Source organism: Cydia splendana, chromosome 1, assembly GCF_910591565.1.
Source record: "Cydia splendana chromosome 1, ilCydSple1.2, whole genome shotgun sequence".
NCBI lineage: Eukaryota > Metazoa > Arthropoda > Insecta > Lepidoptera > Tortricidae > Cydia > Cydia splendana.
The window spans coordinates 32,517,493-32,542,767 of NC_085960.1; the positions used below are offsets into that span (position 1 = coordinate 32,517,493).

Consider the following 25,275-nt stretch of genomic DNA (forward strand, 5'->3'; position numbering starts at 1 on the left):
TTATCTCCTTTTGATACGACCTGTGCTGTGCCCTGTTTATCAAAAGCTTGTAACTTGTAATATGGAAGTCCCTTTTTGACAGCTTTTGTTAGGTTTCTTTGTTTTGATAAACAGGGCCCGTGGCGATCGCTCACACTATCTCGCTTATGAACTTAGGTGCAGTATATCTAATGCATCAATAACAAATTGGATTCAGAATCGGCCTCCAGTGTTCGAAATTAAGTTTCGATAACAACTCTTTAAACAGTTAGACTAAACCGAGTGTACTTCAGTAGTATCCGGCGATAAATATAAGTAACATGTCGGAAGCCGGTGTTGCTCGAAGTAAGCATAGTCTAATAAAACATGGTCTTCCATTCCCAGAGTGACACGGGCCTACGTCACAACAACATGGCCGCTATATATAGCGCTATCGCATATTATCATATAGCGCTGTCGCATGATGACGTAGGCGCGTGTCAGTTAGGTGACCTAGAAAAGACGGGAATGGAGTACCAGGCGGAGTATATTATTATACCATGGAAGTAAGTAACACATCGGTCTTAGAAAAGAGACTCGGTTAGATAATTGCGGCTTTGTAGAGCGTTGTCACACACATGCAAATCACGAAGTATGTGAATATCTTTCCGTCTTGTGTTTTCCACCGTAGTGTCTATGTATAAGATATAATATTTGAAACTTTTTTTTTAAGGTAATTGAAATAGTGAATAGAATCAGGCGTTACTTTGCGGAAATCCATATTAATTAAAACGAAAATATTACTTTGCTAATCCGCGAAAAGATAACGTGCTAGTCAATCAGTGCTAACCCGCTATACTTACTTGCGTATTTTTACATGCAATTAATATTCCCACCCTCCCACCGCAAAAATAAATACGCAAATAAATATAACAAACCCCCACCAAAAGAATAATCCTCGACACGTGTTTCGCCTCTCTACGAGGCATCCTCAGGAGTTGTTGACGGTCTGACGCCCGGCAACGGAATGACCTGTCTAGAATGGTCGGCCATATTTATACCTTGACCACTCCCCCTACTGTGCAAGTGTGAGTGAGATGGAAAAATTCGTAATAACGGCGATGACGCAACATTCAATTGTTCGTTAAGAATCATGCCCCTATTGTTGTACCTAATTATTTCCAGTTGTTCCAGAACACCCAAACGCAATCCCTTTTCGCAAACATGTAAAATATCAAAAGAATGATTCTCAGATAAAGTGTGACCTGTATCTAATAAGTGCTTTGCAAAATTGGACTTCTCTGGATGGTTATGTCTATATGACGCAACATGCTCTTTATACCTAGTAGTGTAGTGGAGTGTAGTGGAGTTTATAAGCTTACCTGTGACGATTGCAATAAGGTGTATGTGGTGCAAACGGGCCGTAATTAATTGCATGTAAAAATACGCAAGTAAGTATAACGGGTTAGCACTGATTGACTAGCACGTTATCTTTTCGCGGATTAGCAAAGTAATATTTTCGTTTTAATTAAGGTAATTGAATAAATTTCGCGTTAGACCCGTCTATAAATGTGAGTTAATATGTATTTATAAGATTTTAGTGAATGATAATGTCAATCGATGAATTTTTAATGTTTTTATTATGCAGGCTATAGGTATGCTACACACTTGACATTTCATACTTCACTTTACACTTACATACGTAATTTAGTTGACTTAAATGTTTTCAGACGTATTGCTTGTTTATACAAACTACTCGATTCAAAACACATGCACGAACTCATTTGTCAAATTAGAACATAAGTGATAAAGTATGACGGAGGCAAAGGGGTTTGTACACAGGATGGCGGGTGGGCGTAGTATCTCGATGTATTACTTCACAGCTAACTCAGTATGCTACCAGTGCATGAAATAAACTTTCGGGCTTGTTAACCATACTAGTGCCTACTAAAATATCTAGTCGCTATTGGGATGTATTTGGATTGCACTCAAATAAAAGGATCGCATAAAATCGTTCAAGTCTTTATTCAAGTCAAGCTAGGCCGGCTCCAACCGTACACCTCTGACCCGAGATTTAATTCCTTCTCAATTGGAGAAGGGTATCCCAATATGGGACCGGCAACAAACTCGGCGGGACACATCTTTTCAAAACAACACTACTTCTCTTTATTTTACAAAGGTAAGCTTCTAATCACACGTAAGAAATCAAAATAACACTTGGAATAAAACACTTAGCTAAATGGTTAAAGAACGTTGGATTCTATAAGTTTTCAGAATAATCCGTCGGGTATAAGCCTTCAGGAACGTGGCGAATTAGGCACGAGGTTGGCTAACGTCCGATCTCTAGCGCGGCTCGATCAATTCTGCTCGAGGAGCCTCCCCGCTCCCGCCTTTAAGTCAAGTAGGCCAACCTGCTCGACCGGTCTACCAACATAACGACAAAAATGCCAACTCGTGCCTACGTTCACATAAGAGAAACCTCTTGACGTTCCAAAGCCTTCTACCTGTCATCTTAGTTCAACAATACGCCAATAGAGGGCGTTACGAGTACTCTTTACGCAACTTTATGAATTTCGTTACAACCAAGTAATACGTAGCCAAACATTGCTAATCGACTTTATACAGGCGTCTTTAACTATGAACTGTAACGCTGCAATACGTCCTCCTGGAGTCACGCTCCGACAAGTACATACAACTGGCCACCCTCAAATAACTAGCCACTTATACTAATGAATTCTGTTTATAAATGAATAAAATTCATTTTTAGTACCTACCTATAAGGTGGCCAGTAATTGACGATTTACCCTACTACCCGCCGTATGTCGCCTCGCAGAGTACCAATCACAGATGTAATAATCTATAATAATTACAAGTCTATTCTCTCTCAAAGTCTTTGCTTAACTGACCAATATTCCTGGACAATCCTCCAGGGTGACCAAACCTCATGAACAACCCCGGAAGTCGACCGACATTACTGGACAATCCTGGGGTAACCGACAGCCACCTTGCCTTAACCACGTAACTCCGAGGACAACCCCAGGACGACCGACTTTCCTGGACAATCCTCAAGAACGACCGAAATCCATGGACAGTTCCTGAGGACGACCGATACTCCTGGACAATCCTGGGGTAACCGACAGCCACCTTGCCTTAACCAGGTAACTCCGAGGACAACCCCAGGACGACCGACTTTCCTGGACAATCCTCAAGAACGACCGAAATCCATGGACAGTTCCTGAGGATGACCGATATTCCTGATCAATTCTCAAGGGCGACCGAAATCCATGGACAGCCCGTAAGAAAGACCAACACACATGAACAATCCTCAAGGATGACCGAACCTGGTCAGCCCCTGAGGACAACAACAACTACAGAAACTCGCCAAAAGTTCTAAACAGAAGTAAAACATCTCAAAATAATCCCAACGACAAAGGTGCGCGCGTCCAAGACAAAGGTGGTGGTGGTGAAGTCCAACCCAAGCACGACGGCTGATGCTTTCCGCCTTGCAGTTGCCGTTGCTGCAGCAGATGGCGAGATGCACGATGTGGTTTATCGTAGCTGTCTGATACTGAAATCATCATTTGCACGGTATCAGTTCCATCGTGTAAGTAGATTAAAATTCAAGGATTACGAGTGTGCTCTAGAAGGGGATGCTAAAACATGTTATCAATGGATACAGGACTTAATTCTTTTATTTCAAATTAAAAGTTAAACTTCAATGAGTGTGTTTTATTTTACTCTATGAATAAAAACGTGTTCCAAAAGTTAATAAAACTCTTAAAAAAAAATTAAACGAAAAGCGACAGCTAATTAGTTAAGCTACACTGTTGTTTAGCAATTACACTCTAAATAAAAATCACTAATAAACAATTAGAACGAAACCTGTCCTTTTATTTCCAATGCTCCAGCACAGCAGATACTGCACAGCTGCTTCTGTGTTACAGGCGTGATGGCGTCTCGCATTGTCTCTGCTCAGGTTGCAGCACACTGTAACATTAATTTTCATACGCGTAGCTCATGTTTCCATAGTATGCACGATTTGTGATCTATCACGGCATTACGGGCAATAATTTGTCGCAATTTTATTTATTACTAAACGTTACAGGGTAAAGATTACATAATCCTATGCATTGGCAAATCAGCAGGATCAATTCCTATCGGTGCATTGTATTTTCATGAAGAAAAAAAAATTTGAGGGTAGATGCACAAGTGAGCGATGAAATAATATCACGTCGCGACAGCCAATATTTGGTTTTAATTAACCATATGGATTTCACATTAAAATAACTTAAGATCACTTAGATTTAAATGGATTTTAAAAATTAATTGTATTTTCATGAAAAATCAATTATTGAGGGTAGATTCACAAGTGAGCGATGAAATAATATTACGTCGTGATAGCTAATACTTGGTTTTAATTAACAGTATGGATTTCAAATCAAAATAACTCAAGATCGCTTCGATTTAAATGGATTACAAAAATTAATTACAAAGAAACTTAACGATCCCAGAGATGACGTCACTTAACAACCGTTATGCTAGACTGCCTCAATCATAATTCACAATTTCACAATAATTCTCACCAAATAACATAATAAATTGCACTCACCTTTCAATGAAGGTTAGACACGTGAGCTTACCATTACCACGTGTCCAGATTATAGCATGTAGGTCCCCGAAACAAACCGGAAATACACCGCACTCCCAGCGCGTGGCTGTGTAAGCAATACATGAGACACGGGATCCCAACTTCTGATGACGGAGGCACGGGCGACGGCAGTGGGCGTAGTACCTCAATGTATTACTTCACAGCTAAATTAGTATGCTACTAGTGCATGAAATAAGCATTCGGACTTGTTAACCATACTAGTGCCTACTAAAATATCTAGTCGTTATTGGGATGTATTTGGATTTCACTCAAATAAAAGGATCGCATAAAATCGTTCAAGTCTTTATTCATGTCAAGCTAGGCCGGCTCCAACCGTACACCTCTGACCCGAGAAGATTTAGCCCTATTTGGGACCGGCAACAAACTCGGCGGGACACATCTTTTCAAAACAACACTTCTTCTCTTTATTTTACAAAGGTAAGGTTCTAATCACACGTAAGAAATCAAAATAACACTTGGAATAAAACACTTAGCTAAATGGTTAAAGAACGTTGGATTCTATAAACTATCAGAATAATCCTTCAGGTATAAGCCTTCAGGAACGTGGCGAGTTAGGCACGAGGTTGGCTAACGAGTACGTCCGATCTTTTAGCGCGGTCCGATCAAGCCTGCCGGCGGAGCCACACCGCTCCCGCCTCGAAGTCAAGTTGGCAAACCCGCTCGACCGGTCTACCAACATAACGACAAAACAGCCAGCTTGTACCGAACTTCAACCCAAGTTAAACAACTTGACGTTCCAAAGCCTTCTACCTGTCATCTTAGTTCAACAATACGCCAATAGACGGCGTTACTCTCTATGTTATGAATTTCGTTACAACTTCCAAACAGCAAACATTGCTAGTAGCCAAACATTGCTAATCAATTGTATACAGGCGTCTAAAATAATGAACTATAATGCTGCAATACGTCCTTCTGGAGTCACGCCCCGACATATACATATAGACGTTTGATCAAATAAAGCAATGAGTAAATATCTGTACATTTTCGGCTCGCTCTCATATGCATACAGACAGATTCAGAGATACACTCGCATGCCGGCAAATATTTACACTTCACATTGTCAATAATTACACATAAAATGGGCATATCGTGACTACTTTAAAAAACTCGTATCTTGTTCTGTCAAAAGAAAAATGTGATAACTATGTATGGTATGCATACAGACTATTACTGCGTTTCAACTTTGAGTAGCAGTGTGAGATACGAGATTTATTCAAAGTATAAGTATTAAGTAGTGACGATATGTAACGCCTAAGAATCTTGTTACAGTAACGAACCTACTGTGCCTAATGGTAATGTATCCTAAAATCAATAAATATTCATCGATTATTTATTTATTTTTAAGATACGTTTATTTACAATTAAAAAAATATTTCCGCTCTTGTTACAATTTACAAGCTTTCATGAAAAAGCAAGGTCTTTGCGTCAGTCATACGAAAAATATAAAAGTTTTACCACAAATCTTGTGATAAGATATTATAATACGAAAATATTTTAAATATCATCCTTAAAAAAATTTAATATAACTTTTTTTTAGCCGGATTAAGAACGACTCGTGTTAGACCGGGCAGTGTCCGGGCCGGAACTTCCGAAGCTTACTTTTATATGACATGACAGGCGATCGCGCCAGAAGCTCCGGATAGGACACGGTCCGGTCTAACGAGAGTCATCCTTTAGAGTTTCTAATTTCCGACTAACAGTTTCAATAGTACTCGTAACAACTGCCTTTTTATATTGCCGTCGCCACGAACGCCGCTACAGTGAAGAAAATGCCGCGGTACGCCCTGCGGCGCAACACAATACATCGGGGTGTTCGCGCACCGAAGTGAGTAAATGCATAAATAGAGATACTAGACGAATCAACCCTTAACCTCCCGAGGGCGATACCAGCGCATACTCGTCTACGGCATCGATATACTAGAAGTGCATGTGTACGAGTAGCAATGTTACATTTTGTATGCAATGGTTGGTGGTGCAAACGTGAAATAAAAAACCTCGCGACGCAACGGCCATATCTTCAGCCGCATGTTTCGCACGGCGCGCCATAGTTTTTGTTTTCGTCTAATTTCCTGGCTTTATGCCTCTTTTTTACTCTCAATAGTTTGTACCCAATACCTATAAAATGCAAGTCATATTTGCGCACATATTCAGGGCAATGACCACGCACGCTCTCAATCTCAATCCAGCCAACCAGCCGGAGCCGCCTCTTTTTCCATCCAGATTTGATGTGCGGCACCAGCGGGCTCATGTTGAGGTAAATGTAAATGTAAATGTTGAATTCTGATAACTACAAGCGTTTAACTTATGTACAATCTTTGTAGTAATGTGCTACTGTGGCCAAAATCCAGAAAGGGCCTCATGAGTTACGAGAAGGAGTCGTTACGGGTATGAAGGTATTGCAGCTGCTCACGTATCTTAGCGGTACCTATACTTTTGGTTTGTTTACCTATAGGTAGATACTAGTTTAAAGTATTATTTTAGTCTCATAATCAAGCTTATCAATCTCGTACCTAAGGCCACTCAGCAATCTTTGTGGCCTTAACACGATCCTCGACTGAAAAGCTCTCCATTATATCACGATTGTATATAATGGTGAAATTGTGCAAAAACCGTGATATTCAATTACTAGTTGTAGTAGTTGTGTCAGGACCCAGAATGATATATGCACTTTGGGCGTGGTCTACAATTACTCATAAATGCCAAGGAATTGGATGCCAAGGTATGCCGCACACCAACACAGGCCAAACAAAACGTCGCAAATTAGGCACTACTGGCACCAGGTATATAGCCGCGAAAGGGCACGGGCGCAGTTCCAACTCAAACAAAATTACCTTCACACGATGCTTTCTAACAGGTCCGTTATTGCTGTAACCTACCGAGTGTAGAACTCGGGTGCATAATGTTTTACGGTAGTTTCCCGTTTATTAAAGTGCCGTCGGATAGTTTCCAATTGCAAAATTTCCAGATTGAATCATTTTGATAACTTCTCATAATTTTTGTATGGGCAAGGAAACTTTCCATTAAGTATCAAAACTTTCTTTACAATATTCATATAATAAGGTTAATTTTTAGTTATAATTTAGGTAAGTATTTATAAATGTCATTGTTTTAATGATAATAAATTATTAGATTATAATAAATTATTTAGAAGGTGTCTGTAACATTATCATCGAAAAAGTCCTTTAGGTCGTTATAACATTTATTTATTAGAAAGACTTTAAACATTTTATTTAAAAAAATTGTCATTTGTTTGAGCTTTGATGTTGTTTTTAAGGTGATTATATATTTTAAGTGCCATGACGTTTGGACTTGTACTATGAAGTAGGGTGTTTCATTTTTCAATTTTTTTATTTTTCTTTGACTTCGCTTTTCTTCTTGGTTCTACACCTATACAGAGCCCATATACCAAAAATCAGGGAAATCGGACAATATTTAGAGGTTGCGCTCTGTGGCAACTTTTGTCTATAGAAGTTAATATTAGGTGCAGTCATGGTATAATAATATACTCCGCCTGGTACTCCATTCCGAGATTCGCGTATGACCTAACTGACACGCGCCTACGTCATCATGCTGTTTACAGGTTCTCAAACTTTGAAATGTGGGAGAATTTTAACCAACGGTGAAAATTATTTTAACGGCATTAATTTTAAGTTATTCATGTAGAAACATAGTAAAATAAAACAAATCTAATGTATTAAATTAAACTTTATTTATCTATACAAGACAAACGTTTAAAAAACTAATTCACAGTTACACATTAATTACCAAGCTTACGACGTGAAAAGTTTGGAAAACACTGCGACTGCTGACACTGAGCGAGAAGGAAATAACAATTAACACGCGTTCGACAAGGATGACGGTCAGGGCATGAAGTTATCTAGATCCGAATTGTCAAATGTCCACAGCGCTATCCTGTGTTGCCAGTAGTATAAACAGAATTACCCGAAAGTCTGAAATTTCTTTCGTGAATCGGAAGATATTGCTAACGAGTAATTAAAAATGACGTGTTATTGTAAAATTTAAGCTAAAATACATATAAATGAAAATTATAAAATTATAAAGAAATATTTTAACTTATTAACCATAGGTATAATATACCCATGTAACATGTTATGTTGAAATAAAGTGGCAATGTTATTGTGACGTAATCGCGTGTCACTCTGGGAATGGAAGACCATGTTTTATTAGACCATGGTAGAAACAAAACTTATGTAACTTTTTGTAGTAGGTGGTGTAAAAGTGATTTGAATAAGTAGTTTTTATATTGAAGCAAGTTTTTAATTTAAAAATGAATAATAGACGTGAAATTTGGTTACTTGACAAGGTTCCTTGTGATAATTTTTTGGGCGCTCGACTTCCTTCTAAGGAACAAGTTTTGTTGGTTTTTTTGCACCATCACATAGAAAATAAAGATACACTTTCAGAAGCTGCTAAGTGTACAAGTATTAAACTGCAAGAAGTGTGGAAGAGGGCCAGTTTACCTGTTAAGAAGGAGGTAAATGCATCTCTGCATGAACTTTTAAAGGATCGCCGCGAAGAAATGATTATATACCTACAAAATGTGTTAGAAAATGGAACTCACCCACGAGAGGATTATAAGGAATTATTGCAGCTAGCACTTTTATACCTTGGGGGTTGGTCTCAAAAAGATTTCCCATTTAGATCGCCAGGAGCTCTTCATCGAGCGAGGTGGATGGGAAAGGCCATATTCACTCAAAATTGCCTTGTTTACCCGACAGCTTATGAATGTCCCAGGTATTTCAAAAAAATAGCTGAATGGTATGAAACAAGGAGGATTTTTTGTCTGTCTCATATATTAGGTCCTTACCTATGAAATTGGCGTTTTTGTTCATAGATATAAGTCTGATCCTAGTTTTTTTTTTTTTACAAAAGTACATACACAATTACAATAAAACTACAATATGATTTCGCCAAACTGCTTGACAGCAATTAATTGTTATTTTTTATTGTTAAGTGTTCAGAATTAAGCCTTGAAAATAGGTCTTTTCATGTGCTGTCGGTTCGAGTATTAAAATTACTTATATTTTTCTAATGGTACCAATTTTCAAGAAATGGAGATATTGAAAACATACCTTAAAGGTGTCAAAAATTACTGGAAAAATTTTGTTTGGTTTGAATTAGCCATCAAAAAAATATCCGCAAAATTAATTGTATGGAAATTCGTGTTTCGTTGAAATTCTCCGAACAAAACGCCAATTTCATAGGTAATGACCTAATATGTCCGATTTTGGCATGAAGCGGTGGTAAGTCGATAGGCTCCCAAGAATGATTGGGATATGCTACAGCTTTTAAACAGTTATCCCGATAAAAATGTTAAAAAAGTGCTCTTGCGGCGGCCAAGAGACATCGTTGGTATTTGTCAGAAATAAACATAGGACTAGCTTTTTTGGATGAACGTATCACAGAAGATGAAAAACAGAAGATGTTCAAGAATTTAAATAAACCAGCAAATAAAAAAGAAATGAAAAGGTTGGATGGTAAGTGTCTGAAATTTGAAGAAAAATCTCTTGGTGATTTTGTTACTACCAAAACAAGGTCGTTCTTCGAATTATTTGTTGTTCAAGATGTAAGCCATTATTGTAGCCCTAACACCAGAGACTTGATCGATAGTCTGAAAGTAGTCAACGATACTGCAGAGAGGGGTATAGCTTTAATAAAAAAGTTTAATGACTCTGTCAAAGATGAACGGCAAAAACAGTTCTTGCTGAGAGTCGTCGAGCATCACAGAAAATGCGTTACTAAGCGAACAAAAGAAGAGGTTTCAGCTTATGTAGCTAAATGATTACTTATTTTGTTATGGATGCATGTAAACACTGTTGTATTTTAAGTTCAGTTTTACTTTCAAATAAGTTTCAACTACTGTATTGTTCTATTTCGTAATAATATTGAGTTACATTACTTTTTTGTGACTTTTTTTGTATCTGTTCATTCAGCGCAACCTCTAAACAGTGTCCGATTCACTTAAAATTTGATATACATATATGCTTTTAAGATAAGCTGGACCCGGAAACCGAGCGAAGTCACAAAAAATATCACAATATTTTTTTTCCCATACAAATGTGAAACACCCTACTATGAAGTTTTAGTTTAGAAGTTGACGGCAATGCTAGATCATGCTTAAACCTTGTTTCGAAGTGTCGGGGCTGGTCTACTAACTTTGTAAATAGGTCCGAATGTTTTCTTACGAATTTACAAATTTCGAAAATATAGATCGAAGTTAGGGTTAGAATTTCGTACTTGATGAAGTATGGTCTACAGCTATCTCGCGAGGATGCGTATGCATTTCTTCTGGAGTAAAAATAAATCGACAAATATACAAGTATCGTTAAGAGTTCTTGTTTAGAGAAGAGAGTCTATTCTTATTTCAATTAAATCAATCTATCTTGTCAATAAACTGTTAGAGCATTTGCTTGACCTTGACAATAATGTGAGCGCAATCACCGGAACCCGGCTGCAATTTGTTGCCCAACAGCGGCACCGAGAAAACAAGCCACAATGTCTATAAAACGTGGACGCGGCAACCCCGTCACAACAGAACGCAACCGAACCGCAGCCATGCACGCGATCCCCGTACTGGTGTGTCTGGTGGCCCTCGTGGCCCTCACCACCGGCCGCGACCTGCGCGAGAAGCGCGCCGCCGATCTCGAACCCGCCGCCTCACACCACCACGAGAAGGGCGGCGGACACGAGCACCACGCGCACCACCACCACGACCACGGCGGGAAGGGACACAAGGGCTACAAGGGCCACCACCATCACGAGCACGGCAAGAAGGGCCACCACCACCACGAGGGACACAAGGGACACCACGACGAGCACGGCGGACACAAGAAACACCATCACCACGACGACGGCCACCATCACGAACACCACCATGGCGAGAAAGGAGAAAAGGGCCACGGCTTCGAAGAAAAAGGTCACTACCACAAGGGACACTCCACCAAGGGACACCACGGGGTCCACAAAGTAGACGAATTCAAGAAAGACAAACACTTCCACGACAAACACGGAGAATCCGGCCACCATGAGGGTCACGGAGGCCACCACGAGGAGCACGGCCACAAAAAAGGCGGCCACTTCCACAAGGGACACAAGCACGGCGGTCACCACGAACACCACCACGGCAAGAAGGGCCATCACGAGAAGGGAGGACATCACCACGACCACAAGGGACACCATGATGAGGGTGGCCACCACGAGCACCATCACCATCATCATGACCATGGCAAGAAGGGCGGTCACGAGGACCACAAGCACTGGGGGCACAAGAAGGGACACTAAACCAAAGTCATTAAATTTAGGCGTAGATAATTTGTTATTTTTTTTTACTACAATATTCATTATTGTATACGTCAATAAATTAATATTGTTGAAATACGTACGAATGCTGTTTTAATTTATTTATAGTAGTTATCGTCGTATAATACACGTACTAGTAGTGTTATCAATGTTATCATGAGTATTTTCAAAAAATACATCTGACACTGTTGGGTTTTTTCTATTCAAAATCATGAATACTTTTAAATCAAGCCAAAAAAAGTGACAATTAGTAGGTACTGACACTTGCAATTTATCGACACAACATTGTCTTAATCTCTTGTCTGTGTACGATAAGGGCCCTGACCGAATTATTAGTCATCTTTTGAGAACAATTTTTTTGTTCTAATTATACTACACAAACAAGGTTTGAGCTCTCGATTTTTGACCACTAAACACATATATAAGAAAGTAACAATTCTTAACTTTCATCTTTTACTATAAATAATTAAAAAAATATATCATTTATTATCAGGCAAGCAGGCAACTAAGGCCCATAGATACATACCTTACAAACTAACATACATACAATAGTAAAATCTTACAAGCTTAAAAATTATTTCGACGACACGGCGGTTTTCAGTTGTGTCACATGTTCCGCTATCATGCTAATAATAAATACGGTACGCTAATAGAATGAAAACTTAATTCCATATTGTGTCTAGACAGCCATATAGGCTTTAATGGTATTCGCCACAACGGATACAGTCTAGCTCGACTACTTAGCTCACTTAGCTGCGGCTGCCACGTGGGAGTGTATACTGTATGTAACTTTCTGGCAGGTTTGTTAAATGGTGCATTATGTACACACAAATGGCGGACGTTCATAGAACTTAGTTACCACCTAGTGGCTTAGTTCGAGCCTATTATAAATATTATAATAGAGTTATATAGCCTATTTTTTTTTGTTCGCCAAAAAAAATTATCCGACCATAAATTATTAAAATTCCGAACTTAGGAAGCCTTTGAAAAAATACGAAGCGGCTACAAGTAATTTTTCGGGTAACAGTCATAATATTTATGTACGAATTTCCCCGTTTACTCCGACTTCACAAGCCCCGTTCAAATGAAATAATGATCTAAAAATACTCGAAGCAAATTACTGCAAGTACAGCGTATGAAAAATGAGAAAAATGCGAGCTGTGTCTGTTCTGTGATAATTCAATTTGTAAACTTTCTGATTCTTTTGTCGCTTTTATGACCTATTTCAAAGCCTGACAAGATTTTATTTGGCCCTCGCCATGTTGCGGATTTTCAGTGGTACTCATTTATTTTACTGACAACTTGTCATATATATCTATACTAGTGCGGTCTGGCCAGCCATATTAGGTAGTTCAAGACGGACAATGTATATTTCCACCGGCCGGGATAGTCGCCGTCATCGAAAGCGATGAGGAGAGATGGCTTTGTTGACTGGGACTGGGCCGTATTTGTAGTTTGCCGAATTATTCGATTCGTCTGTATCATTCTAATAAGCCATTTGAAAACGCTTCAATTAGAAAACTTCAATTAAATTAGCAGCTAAAGATTAATCGCTTTCTATGCGATTCCCTAGAAACAAACAGATCAAAAGGCAAGGGATTGCAAACAAATTTTCAACAATCTCCAAGTCAAAACATCATGTGGATTCAACATGTCTCATCATGTGTTTTAATGACAACGGTAAAACGTAACCTGATGGAAAAGAGTACTTGAAATAATTGAAATGTTCTAGGGGAGCTTTTAATTACACTAAGTGTTGCAACATACAAACATGCCGAATACCAAACAATTATCGAATATTCGGCCCATCTCTATTGTTGGCCTTTGTTACGTGAAAGCAAGAATAATCTTATATACCTACAGATGTGCAAGTTGCGAATAGTTTCCAAAAAAATCTAAAAGTTCTCGGAAATTTCAGAAAAAACTCAGAAAATAAAGGACATGCATTGCCATGCAAAAAAATGAGAAGTTGGAAAAAATTTACCATGTGGAATTTTCACAATTTTGGAAAGTCTCCGACGGCACATCAGTAATCTTATTTAATTACATATCTACCTACTAAAAGTCCTTCGCACAATATTGTTTGCGAACTACGCTCGTAGTCGGTGACCGTCACCGTGAAGCTTTTACTGGGTACCTGTGAAATACTTCGTAAATCAGCTTTTTCCTGAATTTTTTTATGTTAACAAAACCTGCCTGGTACGCTTCGGACCAGGTAAAATGTTGGATTCCGTACTACCTTAATATACAATGTGGAAAATCCACCAAACTAATGACTGATATTATTTATATATACATATATGTATACTTATAGGTAAGTACTGGGATAGTGGGCAGGGAATTCACAATATCAAAATTATGTATCAAAAGAGAAGAAAAAGAATTAGATACAGGATGTTTTATTGCAATAACAAGTACCTAATATAAACAACAATAAAAGAGAGATAGAGAATAAAAGAGAAGAAAATGAATTTAGTACTACAAAAACTCACCATATTACAATACGAATTTAGCAAGGAACTCTAAAAAAAACCGTCACCGGAACTGATTTGTAAAACGGAACCCAAAAAAACCTTAAATCCACCAACCATAGATTTTTATCTAACAAACTTTGAACTAACCTTTTTAAGGCGACTAGCCGACTGCAGCGGGATGGGTAATTTGTTAAATTAAATTCGTTAAGTCCTGTTTTACGCTGTGGGGAAGTGTCGCTTCATCTTTCTACGTAGAATTTCTAAGTTTAAGTAGTCTAATGATGAAGTCAAAGTACTTATAATTTACTATATATTTTTTTAATTGTTCTCCATGTATGTAACTTGGCGTCCTTCCTCATGCGTAGGCCTATAGGTGCAAGTAAGTTATACCTAAACACTTTATTGCACAAGACAAGGTAGGTAGGTACATAGCAGAGATAGATTGTGTAGCTATTGGGTTACTCAAAGAAAGTTTGGATCAGGTAAGAGTAATCCTTTGAAAGTATTTGAAAGTTCTTGTAAAGTGTTCGTTACATTTTGGTGCCGTGACCAGGATTATTAACACAATAATCATTTGGCACCATTGAGGTTATCTAGTGTTGGAGCCAGGAGGTGGATAGTGGAAGTAGAAAGCCCCTCGAGTTTGGTCTTATCTGATTCGTTTTAAGGGATTCAAAACTTTGGGGGCGTAAATTACAGTCGGCATCGGCAATGAAAGTGTGCGTTATCTGTATGTATGTTTTTCTATAGATATTAATTGGAGCTTCTATATGGTGCCTACTGCATTTAATACAGGCATCAGCAGGGGCCAATATTTAATGCACATTTATCGTAAACAACTGTGCAGTAAATAAATATTCACTTGTCAATCAATACGACTTATTGGTCCTGACCTGACGATGCACTCGGTGTATGATGGCAATAATGTGCGATTCACAACAAACCGCTGAAGGCAGAGCGGGTCTTTAGAGTCATAGGAATATGAACTTTCTTTAACAATAGTTACGTTCCATATTAAAATATCAGTTAAAACGTTCGCGCGCAGTGCGCTTCGGTGCTCTTACTTAAAAATAGATTGTAAACACTGTATGGAAGGTTCAAATTCCTTTGACTTCCTTGAGGTGTCTTATTAAAGACGCCAGGCTCCAGCCTGAGAATCGTACATAACAGTCCTGATATCGTTTAGCTCTTGGCTTGAAAACCCCCTGATATTTAGGTACTAACAGCAACACTCTTAAATCACTATCAGTGAACCTTATATCTTTGGAACAACGTTTGAAATAGATTAACAGCGTGAACGAATGTAAGTACGAAACACGCACGTGCTCGTTCACACGTACCGCCTTTCATACAAGAGCAGGCGAACTACGAGCTAGCTTATAATGCTTCAATATATTTCTAAGTAGGTACGTAAGTCTTAGGCAACCTTAACAAGGCTTTCCGTTTAGGTCCTTACAAACGTCTAAAGAGCCGGCCAATATAATGCATATTTTCTTTAGGTTTGAAAAATCACCTTTGAGCTTTTAGTGTAGCCATTACCTATGCTAAGAACGCTGTACGTAAGTAAATAAGCTGCAAACTTCGTGGCTCAGCAATATCCAGGGATTATGATTCAGACTCCGCTCTGGGGGTAACTCAGACATCCAAAATTGCCATTCGGTTATATTCATCTCTATCGCTTGAATGGTAGAGATGGAGGATAGATAATCTTATTGAATTGTTATTTTTAACATAAAATAACGATGAGTTCGATCAAAAATATCATTATTCATTTTTAAAAACAAAAATTTTCATGTTTAATAGCTTTTGTGCAAAATAGTTACAAGATTTTAATGGTGCCTTAACCTATGTTCTTGATTTTTTTAATCGTCGATGATGTTACTAGAGAAAGCTCTCAAGATTGCTCTTAGTATATATATTACGATCTAAAAAAGGCCACGATTTTCCAAAAACTGCTGGCTGAACCTATTGCACCTAAACAAAATCACTTATTACAGCGAAAGGTTTCGTGAATAGGACTGGTAACTTTGGTTTAGCAATAACAGAGAAGAAGCAACGACACTATTGCACGGTGGATGGTTTCACAGAGAGCAACCTTATTGATTATGTTGTGTAGTTTCAATGCAATTTTGTTGATACAATAATTAGTGGCTCTGAATGCTTCTTTAAAGACAGTCACTAAGGTCACTGAATTGAAGGTAATATTTAATTTGTATGAAAAATAGGAGTCTAGAGACTTCATAATTTTTAAAAGCCGCTGTTTGCTCATGTTCTAAATAAAATAAAATAATCTTATGTTATAGGCTACATGAAAGAAAAAGTGACCAAGGCATCCAGTACCTGGGATTGAACCAGCGTTTGCATTCGCGGAAAACACCATAACTACTACCACACAACCTACTAATACCATAATAGTAGCCATCCCCCTACTAGTACCATAGGAACCGCATTCCGTTTTAACAAATAGTGACGGCTTTGAAGTGGTTTTGATACGACCTTCACCTAGACGATCGTCTTGGTGATCGGCGCGCATCCCACGCACGACTTTCACTTAATTTCGCATTAACCAATCATAGTGATCGATCTTCAAGGTCGTATCAAAACAAGATCAAAACCGTAACAAATTATTAAATCTGAATCGAGCTCTAGGACTTAGAATATTGATAGAGGCAATAAAACGATAATGTATGAATAGTGACAGTTCATATCTACATACGTCGTGTTGTTACGTGTGTTGTTTTTCTGTACGAGACAAAATGTCCTATAAAAAAAAATACGTCTAAAAGCTTGTGATAACATTTTTCCTGTTATTATAAAAGCGTGTAAAAACTGAATATAACTAGAACTAAAATCGATACCTAAAAACTCGTTTCACGCCGAAACTGTTTACAGACCTTTTATTTCGTTTTGGTGACACATTTAGCACTTACTTTAAGCAAATTTTGCACACACTACGTACTGCAGTCTAGCTTCAGTACGGTAAACAATTCAACAACAGCTAGCTTCTGAACATACGGACCTAGGGTTGCCAATGTATAAGTTCAATAAAATTAAATAAAGAAAGAATGAATGAAAAATATTCAGGACGCTTACAATATTGATCAAATCTATTACAACAGTTTTATAAATATATAACATAAACGTCACAGAAAATGTCTCCCTTCAGTTTGATGTAAAGTTATCTTTCGGGTAGGTATCTTGACGCTGGTCTTCCATGGAGACCTGTCCGAGCGATCGGGTCAGTAGGTAAGTAAACTTAACTAGCGTCGTTGGTTAAACTAAATCGAGGTTAGAATAGGAATCACAATTAAATATTATTTCAATTTGACCTATTATATATCACATAACTTATTCATAATAACAGGTGTGTGTAAAATTTAGATTTTATCACGGATTGCATTAAACCATTCCATATAATTATTGAGTATTAAAAAGTACATAACCCTTCCTGGATACTCTTAACTCTTAAGTGTATAATTAACAATTTAATGACAGATCAATTACACCAATTTCTGAAATGGATCTATCATTTTAATGGAAGTAAATAGGCAAATTGAACTACAATTTCGATATCTAGGGTAATAAAGCACAGATTAGCTAGTATTATACATACATATAAGAAAGCTTACAATACAAGATATATACAGTGGTATTACTAAACGAAATTAAAACCTAGCTTAGATCTAAAATAGTCCCTTGAGGCATTGTACCAAGGATGCTGGCGGCATTTCCTCGCTTTATCGCAATGCTGATACGTTGTGCGAGGTAGCCGCCAGCTCTTCGGTCCCCATGCAGTTAATACGTCAACCAGACGCTTCGCGATTTTTGCGAACAACTTGTGCGCGCTTACTTAGATACTTAAGATAATACAAATCAATTACTTACACGTAACGAAGCCTTCAACCAAACTGTAATGGTTAACCGTAATAATTTCTTACCAACCGTGTCAGTTAAGTGAGGATAGTCCTATATTATTAAAATTTACAGAAAATTTCTATATTGTATTCATATTTACCGCAAATAGTTGGCAACCCTAGTAGTTGTGAAATTAAACCGACTTTTATTCTGCAGCTTTCTTGTTCTTCCAAAATATGGGCAGCGAAATTAACTGTTAACTAGTGCAATTACCCAAACGCCTACCCGTTTTATGTGCGCAATGCTGTTAATTGCTCTAGATAAATCACTTTAGAGACGCGGTATTTTAACGTCGTAGTGAAAAACACAAAGAAAGACAAAAACCATAAAATAGCATAGTATTTTTTATACACTTTTATTTAGTTTCACCGCATATGTAATATTTAAAGATATGTACAGTCTAGTATAAAAATATGGGTGTAGACAACTTACTCAAAAATATGTCCCATAGTTCCTTATTCGCTGACATAAGAGCCATGGGACATATTTTTGAAATTATTGGTGCACCCATATTTTTACACGACAGCTACATGTACTTCAAATCTTGTACATAACTTAAATTTGTACCACTTCCACCGTGTCTGATTGAGTTGATGGCATACTTCCGTATTTCCGATGACGACGCAATAGGTAATATGCTAATATGGAGCTGATCTGATGATGCATTCGGAAGGTAGCCAAAGGAACTCTTCAATGGAAAAAAAATAAACACGTTTGATGAGCTTAGTCTCATTAGAAATATCTCGAAAAGTACTTGATAGGCATGCAAAGGACAGAAAGTACAGTTCGCAATAAACACTTATATAATAATAAAATATTTTTGACGGTATAAAAAATAAAACAACAATAACTAAACCTTATGAAAAAACTAATAGCGTCCCGTTTTCTACTTCGGGAACGTAACATTTCGGAACACACCTTTTATTAGGTACCACAAAATACGGATTTGTAGCGATATATAGCTGGTCAAGTAGATCTTGTCAGTAGAAAAAGGCGGCAAATTTGAGAAATGTAGGCGCGAAGGGGTATCGTCCCATAGAAAATTTGAATTTCGCGCCTTTTTTTACTGACAAGATTTGCTTGACCAGCTATATTTGGCCACTATTTCTCATGTATTCGATACTGACTAGTAGTGGCAGTAGTGACTGTACCTAAAGAGTTTCTCGGAACTTATATCCAAAATATCAACACACACCGGTAGGTTTAAGTGAACGAGCACAAGGATAATTGATATGGAAGCGTGAAAGCGAATTCCAATAGGGCCTTGTTAATTTCCTCTTGAAATTGTATGGTCATATTGGATTTGCGCCAATTCTTGGAATTATGTTGGAATTGGAACAGCGAAATAAGGCCGCCTTTTTTAAGTGCAATAAAGTTTAAAATAAGTCAATACGCTTCCTCGCACAAAGAATAAGTATTGCGATACAGCGAGGAAATGCTGCCAGCATCTACGGCACCATTCCGCAGGGGGATAGTTTGTAATTATATATTTTAAGAGTAGTTTTATTTATTTTTAGTTTTTAAGTTTTGTACGTTAGTAATTATGTTTTGTTTCTAGGTATGTATTATATTAAGTTTGTATGCACTAATAAAAGGACTAATATTAATATGAATAGAAATACCTACTAGTATACACTTACTTGTAGTAATTTTTTTTGCAAATTATTTACCAATTTACCCATTTTATTGTTATTAAGTGTAAGCATTAACGTTGTTATGATAATAATTATCACCACACCAATGTTACCAATGTTCCGATTATTATTCCGACAGGCCGAGCAGAAAATTGTGCTTCTAACAAACGGGCTTGCAACGTCTGGCGGAACGTAAAGGAAATGCTAATGTTGGAGGTGTTGTACGAAAGTAGCTACTTATTGATGTGAATATAATAAATAGTGTGTTCACCTGGAATACGGATATTTGTGCGGCATAACGACCGTATTTTTTTTACGTTAACTTAGAAGTTTGATTTTTTGTCAGCTTCAAGGGACTATAGACCTGAGCATATGGTCTTAATTTCAATATCTACATATATCTACAGATATCTACACGCGTTCCCGAGATAGAGGGTCTTGACAGACAGACGGACGGACGGACGGACGGACAACAAAGTAATCCTTTAAGGCTTCCGTTTTTACCTTTTGAGGTACGGAACCCTAAAAATGCCACCTTTCTGTAGGTAAAATACAGACTACAAATACATTACCTACCTACCTTTTTGTGCTTAATTAACTGTATCCAGGGGTATTCGTTCTTGGAAAACGGACTCTGTGTTTCTTTAGGAGGCCACCAGTAAAGCCCAAAATGAATAAAAAATACAAATACATATGACATAGGCCACTTCCTTTAAATATTGTGCAGCCAATGAACGGGTTTGCAACTCTGGCGACACGTACGAGTACAGGAAATTCTGATGTTGGTGGCATTGCTGAAAGTATACAAAAGGCACTTTGCTATTTAAAGTACCTAGGTACTTGAATCTTTTATACGAGTAGTATGGAAGAAAAAGCCATGCTGCGCCGACCACGCAAGAGCAAGCGAATAATGACTTCGGTTAATCTTTTGAGAGATGTTATGTGACTGTATTACTAGTGTGTGTATAACATGTATAAACAGGTAATTATTAGTGTTATGGTACAATTAAATGTTATTAGGTTTTTCATCAAACCAACTCATACTTAGTCTTTTATTCTTCATTAATGTGAAAGTTAAAATTTATCCACAAGCATGGAAGTAATTAGATGCAAAATTTAAGCTGTTTCCTCGCGTGTTGGCTGGCGGAATTGACTTTTAAGTGATGATTATATTACAACTACAAATTATTCATTTTGTAAAAAAAAACCCCGATACCCGACCAAGTCGAACATAACACTTCAAAATCTCGCGTTTAGCACTCAAATAGGTATTTATGAATTTTAAATAGTCTTTTATTCTTCATTAATGTGAAAGTTAAAATTTATCCACAAGCATGGAAGTAATTAGATGCAAAATTTAAGCTGTTTCCTCGCGTGTTGGCTGGCGGAATTGACTTTTAAGTGATGATTAAGTATATTACAGCTAGAAATTATTCATTTTGTAAAAAAAACCCCCGATACCCGACCAAGTCGAACATAACACTTCAAAATCTCGCGTTTAGCACTCAAATAGGTATTTATGAATTTTAATCCTCAAGTCGAACCTCGGTAAACTGAAATCTTGGCTATTTCCTTAAAATTCGTGATTTTGCGTTTAGAATTCTTAGTTACTCTATAAAAGTGCAAAATACTCGTAGATTATGCGTCCGTTACTACTTTATTATATTTTTGTTAATTTCGTAATATACCGAGTGTGGCCTGTAACACGAGCAAATAATTAAAACATAGATTGTACTCCTCAAACGGTGACACTTTTGTTCCACAACTTTTAAAAATTATGAAGTATTTAGACTCCCTATTTTTCATACAAAATAAATATTATCTTCAATGGACGCCATCGCCACGCCATATCATTGTGATTGACGTTGCTTGTCACGCCTTAAACATAACAAAATTTGCAATACATTGCGTCTTAGAATAAACTTTAAAGTGTATTAAAAATCAAACCACAAGTTATTTTTGAAAGACGCTGAACAAATGTTGGTCAGTATGAGGAGTACAGCCTACAGTTTAATTTTTTGCTCATGTTACAGGCCACACCCGGTATGTATGATGCTGATTAGCACGTACAGATGTAGTGCATAATTGTTTTCCATCGTATTTTGTCGGAAACGTTCGTTTTTGTCATGCTACTTCAGTCAATGGTACTTTTTGTACCGAGACTGACTGAAATAACAAGACACGTTCGTTCGTTTCCGTGAAAATACGATGGAAAATAATTATGCATTACATCTGTATTGGCAGTGACTCTGCCTATAACGACTATTTTAGGTAGCCGTTAATATCTAATGAATCTATGGGCTCAGTTTAGGCATCAGCACCCATAAATTAGCTTCGATCGTGTTACTAAGCCTCACACTCGCTCCTAATTAGTTTAAAGCCGGTCGATGCGCGCTTATAGATTTATATTGTGCGCTTTACGCTCTAAAGCGCTAATTTCACCGATATTTCCGCAGCGTTAACATTTTCATAAAGTTAATCAGTGTGGAGATTTAACGCTATAAAATGGAGAGCTCTTTTACCTGACTAAATACCTACGGGAAGAGTGATTTTAGCGCTCTAAATATGTTATGTAATCGTCCACACTGTTGTGTTAAGAGAGGGCTAAACCAAAATTGAATCTTCTTCTTCCTCGCGTTATCCCGGCATTTTGCCACGGCTCATGGGAGCCTGGGGTCCGCTTGACAACTAATCCCATGATTTGACGTAGGCACTAGTTTTTACGAAAGCGACTGCCATCTGACCTTCCAACCCAGAGGGGAAACTAGGCCTTATTGGGATTAGTCCGGTTTCCTCACGATGTTTTCCTTCACCGAAAAGCAACTGGTAAATATCAAATGATATTTCGTACATAAGTTCCGAAAAACTCATTGGTACTAGCCGGGGTTTGAACCCGCGACCTCCGGATTGAAAGTCGCACGCTCTTACCGCTAGGCCACCAGCGCTTTTTGGCTAAACCAAAATTGTATATAGTTTTTACATTGAAATTTACACGTTTTAATGAAGAGCAAATGCCATAAAAAAATTACAAGGAATATTGCCAAGGGCAGGCTCCAACCAAAACCTTAAAAGGTTGGTACGACAGAAAAAAATCAGGAAAACATGCCTAATTTTCATTTATTTTCAGTTAATATCGAAACCCTGCATACCATAGCAGCATAATTTGAGTATAAAATAGCTAGTGATATTAGCAAGGGATCTAACGATCATAATTTTAAGCAAAATTGTTTTTTCAGAGTAATTGAGTTTAAAGATAAAATTCCGCGTAATGGGCAAATCTTCCGTCGCAATTTTCGCGCTACGTGGAATAACTTACGACTCTTACGAGTATGTCCTCTTCTAATTCACCACCAGAAAAACAATGGCACATCTTATAAACGGTGTATCTTCTCTGAGGTGCCTTTGAACGCCAGCAGCGCCTAAAGTCCTCATTTAGGTAATCGTTCCCAAGAGGCCAAGAACGCTTTAAGTGTCATGGCATACCCTGTCAATGTGACTTTCTGCTTTCAAGTTATGTTTATATCGGCCTCGTTTGCGGCCACAACTTTTGCGTCTAAGTGAGGCTTTTTAGATCAAATTAATGTAGGATACTCACTTAGCAATTCATTTCCACATTTATCGAACAACGCATTTCCGAGAACTAAGGTCCCGACAACTTGATCCCCGCTTTCATGTGTCGACGCTTTCATCATCTTTTAGATCTACATTTCCAGACCATCGGAGCATCTCATTTTCCCATTTTACACGATTATGATGCTTCCGATCCGATCGTTCGGGGCATACGCAAGGCGGGCGTACCGTAAAAGATAACGTGAGTACCTTCGCTGTAAATTAGTGTTGGTTACTCGGGACATGTGAATATAAATTGGAAACGACTTAGGTTTAAAACCAATCTAAAACAAGTCGAATAAAAAAAACAGACCGCAGTAAGATTTCTCAAATGATTTATTCTATCATTTCTCTTTCTAAATTAAGTGCATTTAAACAAGTTGTTTGTTTTTTTGTATAATCGCTTTTAAAACACTTAATGCTGAATAGACACTTGATAGGATTTGGACAAAGATTACCTACTTAAATCCGGTCTTACATCACACTGTGGGCCAAGCGGACGGAGCGGAGCGAAGCGGAGGACATTTCGAAATTTTTGCGAAAAACATGTTATAAAAATTATATTCAGTGGAAAATTGACATTTTAATATCTATAAAGGTAGGAAAATGAAGTCCTATATCCTATAGGGTCTCAAATGTAAATGTAATCCTTAAATAAAGATACCTATTTTTAGGTTCCATACAAAAAACAGATTATATATTTTTTTCGCTTTAAATATGCCTTTTTCCGAAAACATTTATATCACACTTAATGTTGAATGTGAATCTATCTATCTATACATATAATAAAGCTGAAGACGGTCGAAAGCCTGTACATGGAAGATATTTGAAAAAAAGTTGGCTGGGGATACTTAGAATCGATAACAGAGCACGTTCCAAAAGTTTTTAGAATTTTTGTCTGTTTATCTGTTTATCTGTTTGTCTGTTTATTTGAACGCGCATCACGTGAAAACGGCTGAACGGATTTTGATGAAAACTTTACTAATCTGTCAAGAAAATTCCCGGCCAGGTTATAGGCTATAAAAATTCAACCCCTAAAAGGGGGGGTAGCCACAACACTCGATTGACTTAAGTTTGCCCCTGAATCTTATGGCGCTACTTAGGAAGGAGGGGCAAACTTTTTTCAAATATGTTCTACCACTATTGAGTACCCTGGTAAACTAACAGATGGCGTTCAATTTAATATGTTGTGACATGAATAAGCCACCGAGGAAAGATTTTGCCAAATTAACTCTAAGTTTAGAAGAGGGGCTACGGATATCAACAAAAATAATTGAATAATTATGTTGATTTAATAAATTAATAATACGACAAAAATAACGACAGTAAATTAATTGCCCCTCATTGCACAGTGCCATCTTTTGGGGAACTGAGTAAACATTAAGTAATCAAGAAAACTAAAAATTAGTTTACATAGTTACGTAGTGGTTAAATAAACACACATATAAACACGCGTATAATTGCATAATTATTTAAAATTATAAATTTTCTCCATCATGAATTATACCTAATCGTAATTATATCGCCCCCATATCAAATCCATATTCATACGTAGGTATCGCCTCCTTTATGCACTTAATAATGGCGACGAAGGTGGGTACTTTAAAAAATAAAACATTGACCTCTGTCATTTGCAGTGCCGGATTAACCCTTTTAGTTTTAAGCAAAATAAGCACTTTCTTAGGGCACCACGTCT

At 37.6% G+C, this 25,275-nt stretch overlaps 1 protein-coding gene across 1 annotated transcript; it reads left to right on the forward strand.

Moving 5' to 3' along the window:
* The first annotated feature begins 11,005 nt into the window (after window positions 1–11,005).
* On the forward strand, window positions 11,006–12,024 carry LOC134804821 (histidine-rich glycoprotein-like). The gene has a single exon (XM_063778122.1). The coding sequence runs from the start codon at window positions 11,144–11,146 to the stop codon at window positions 11,927–11,929; it is 786 nt and encodes a 261-aa protein (XP_063634192.1). The 5' UTR covers window positions 11,006–11,143; the 3' UTR covers window positions 11,930–12,024.
* The last annotated feature ends 13,251 nt before the right edge of the window (window positions 12,025–25,275 follow it).

Bases quoted from the DNA above. Each gene is read 5' to 3' on its own strand.
- LOC134804821 (XM_063778122.1), top strand. From the start codon at position 11,144: ATGTCTATAAAACGTGGACGCGGCAACCCCGTCACAACAGAACGCAAC.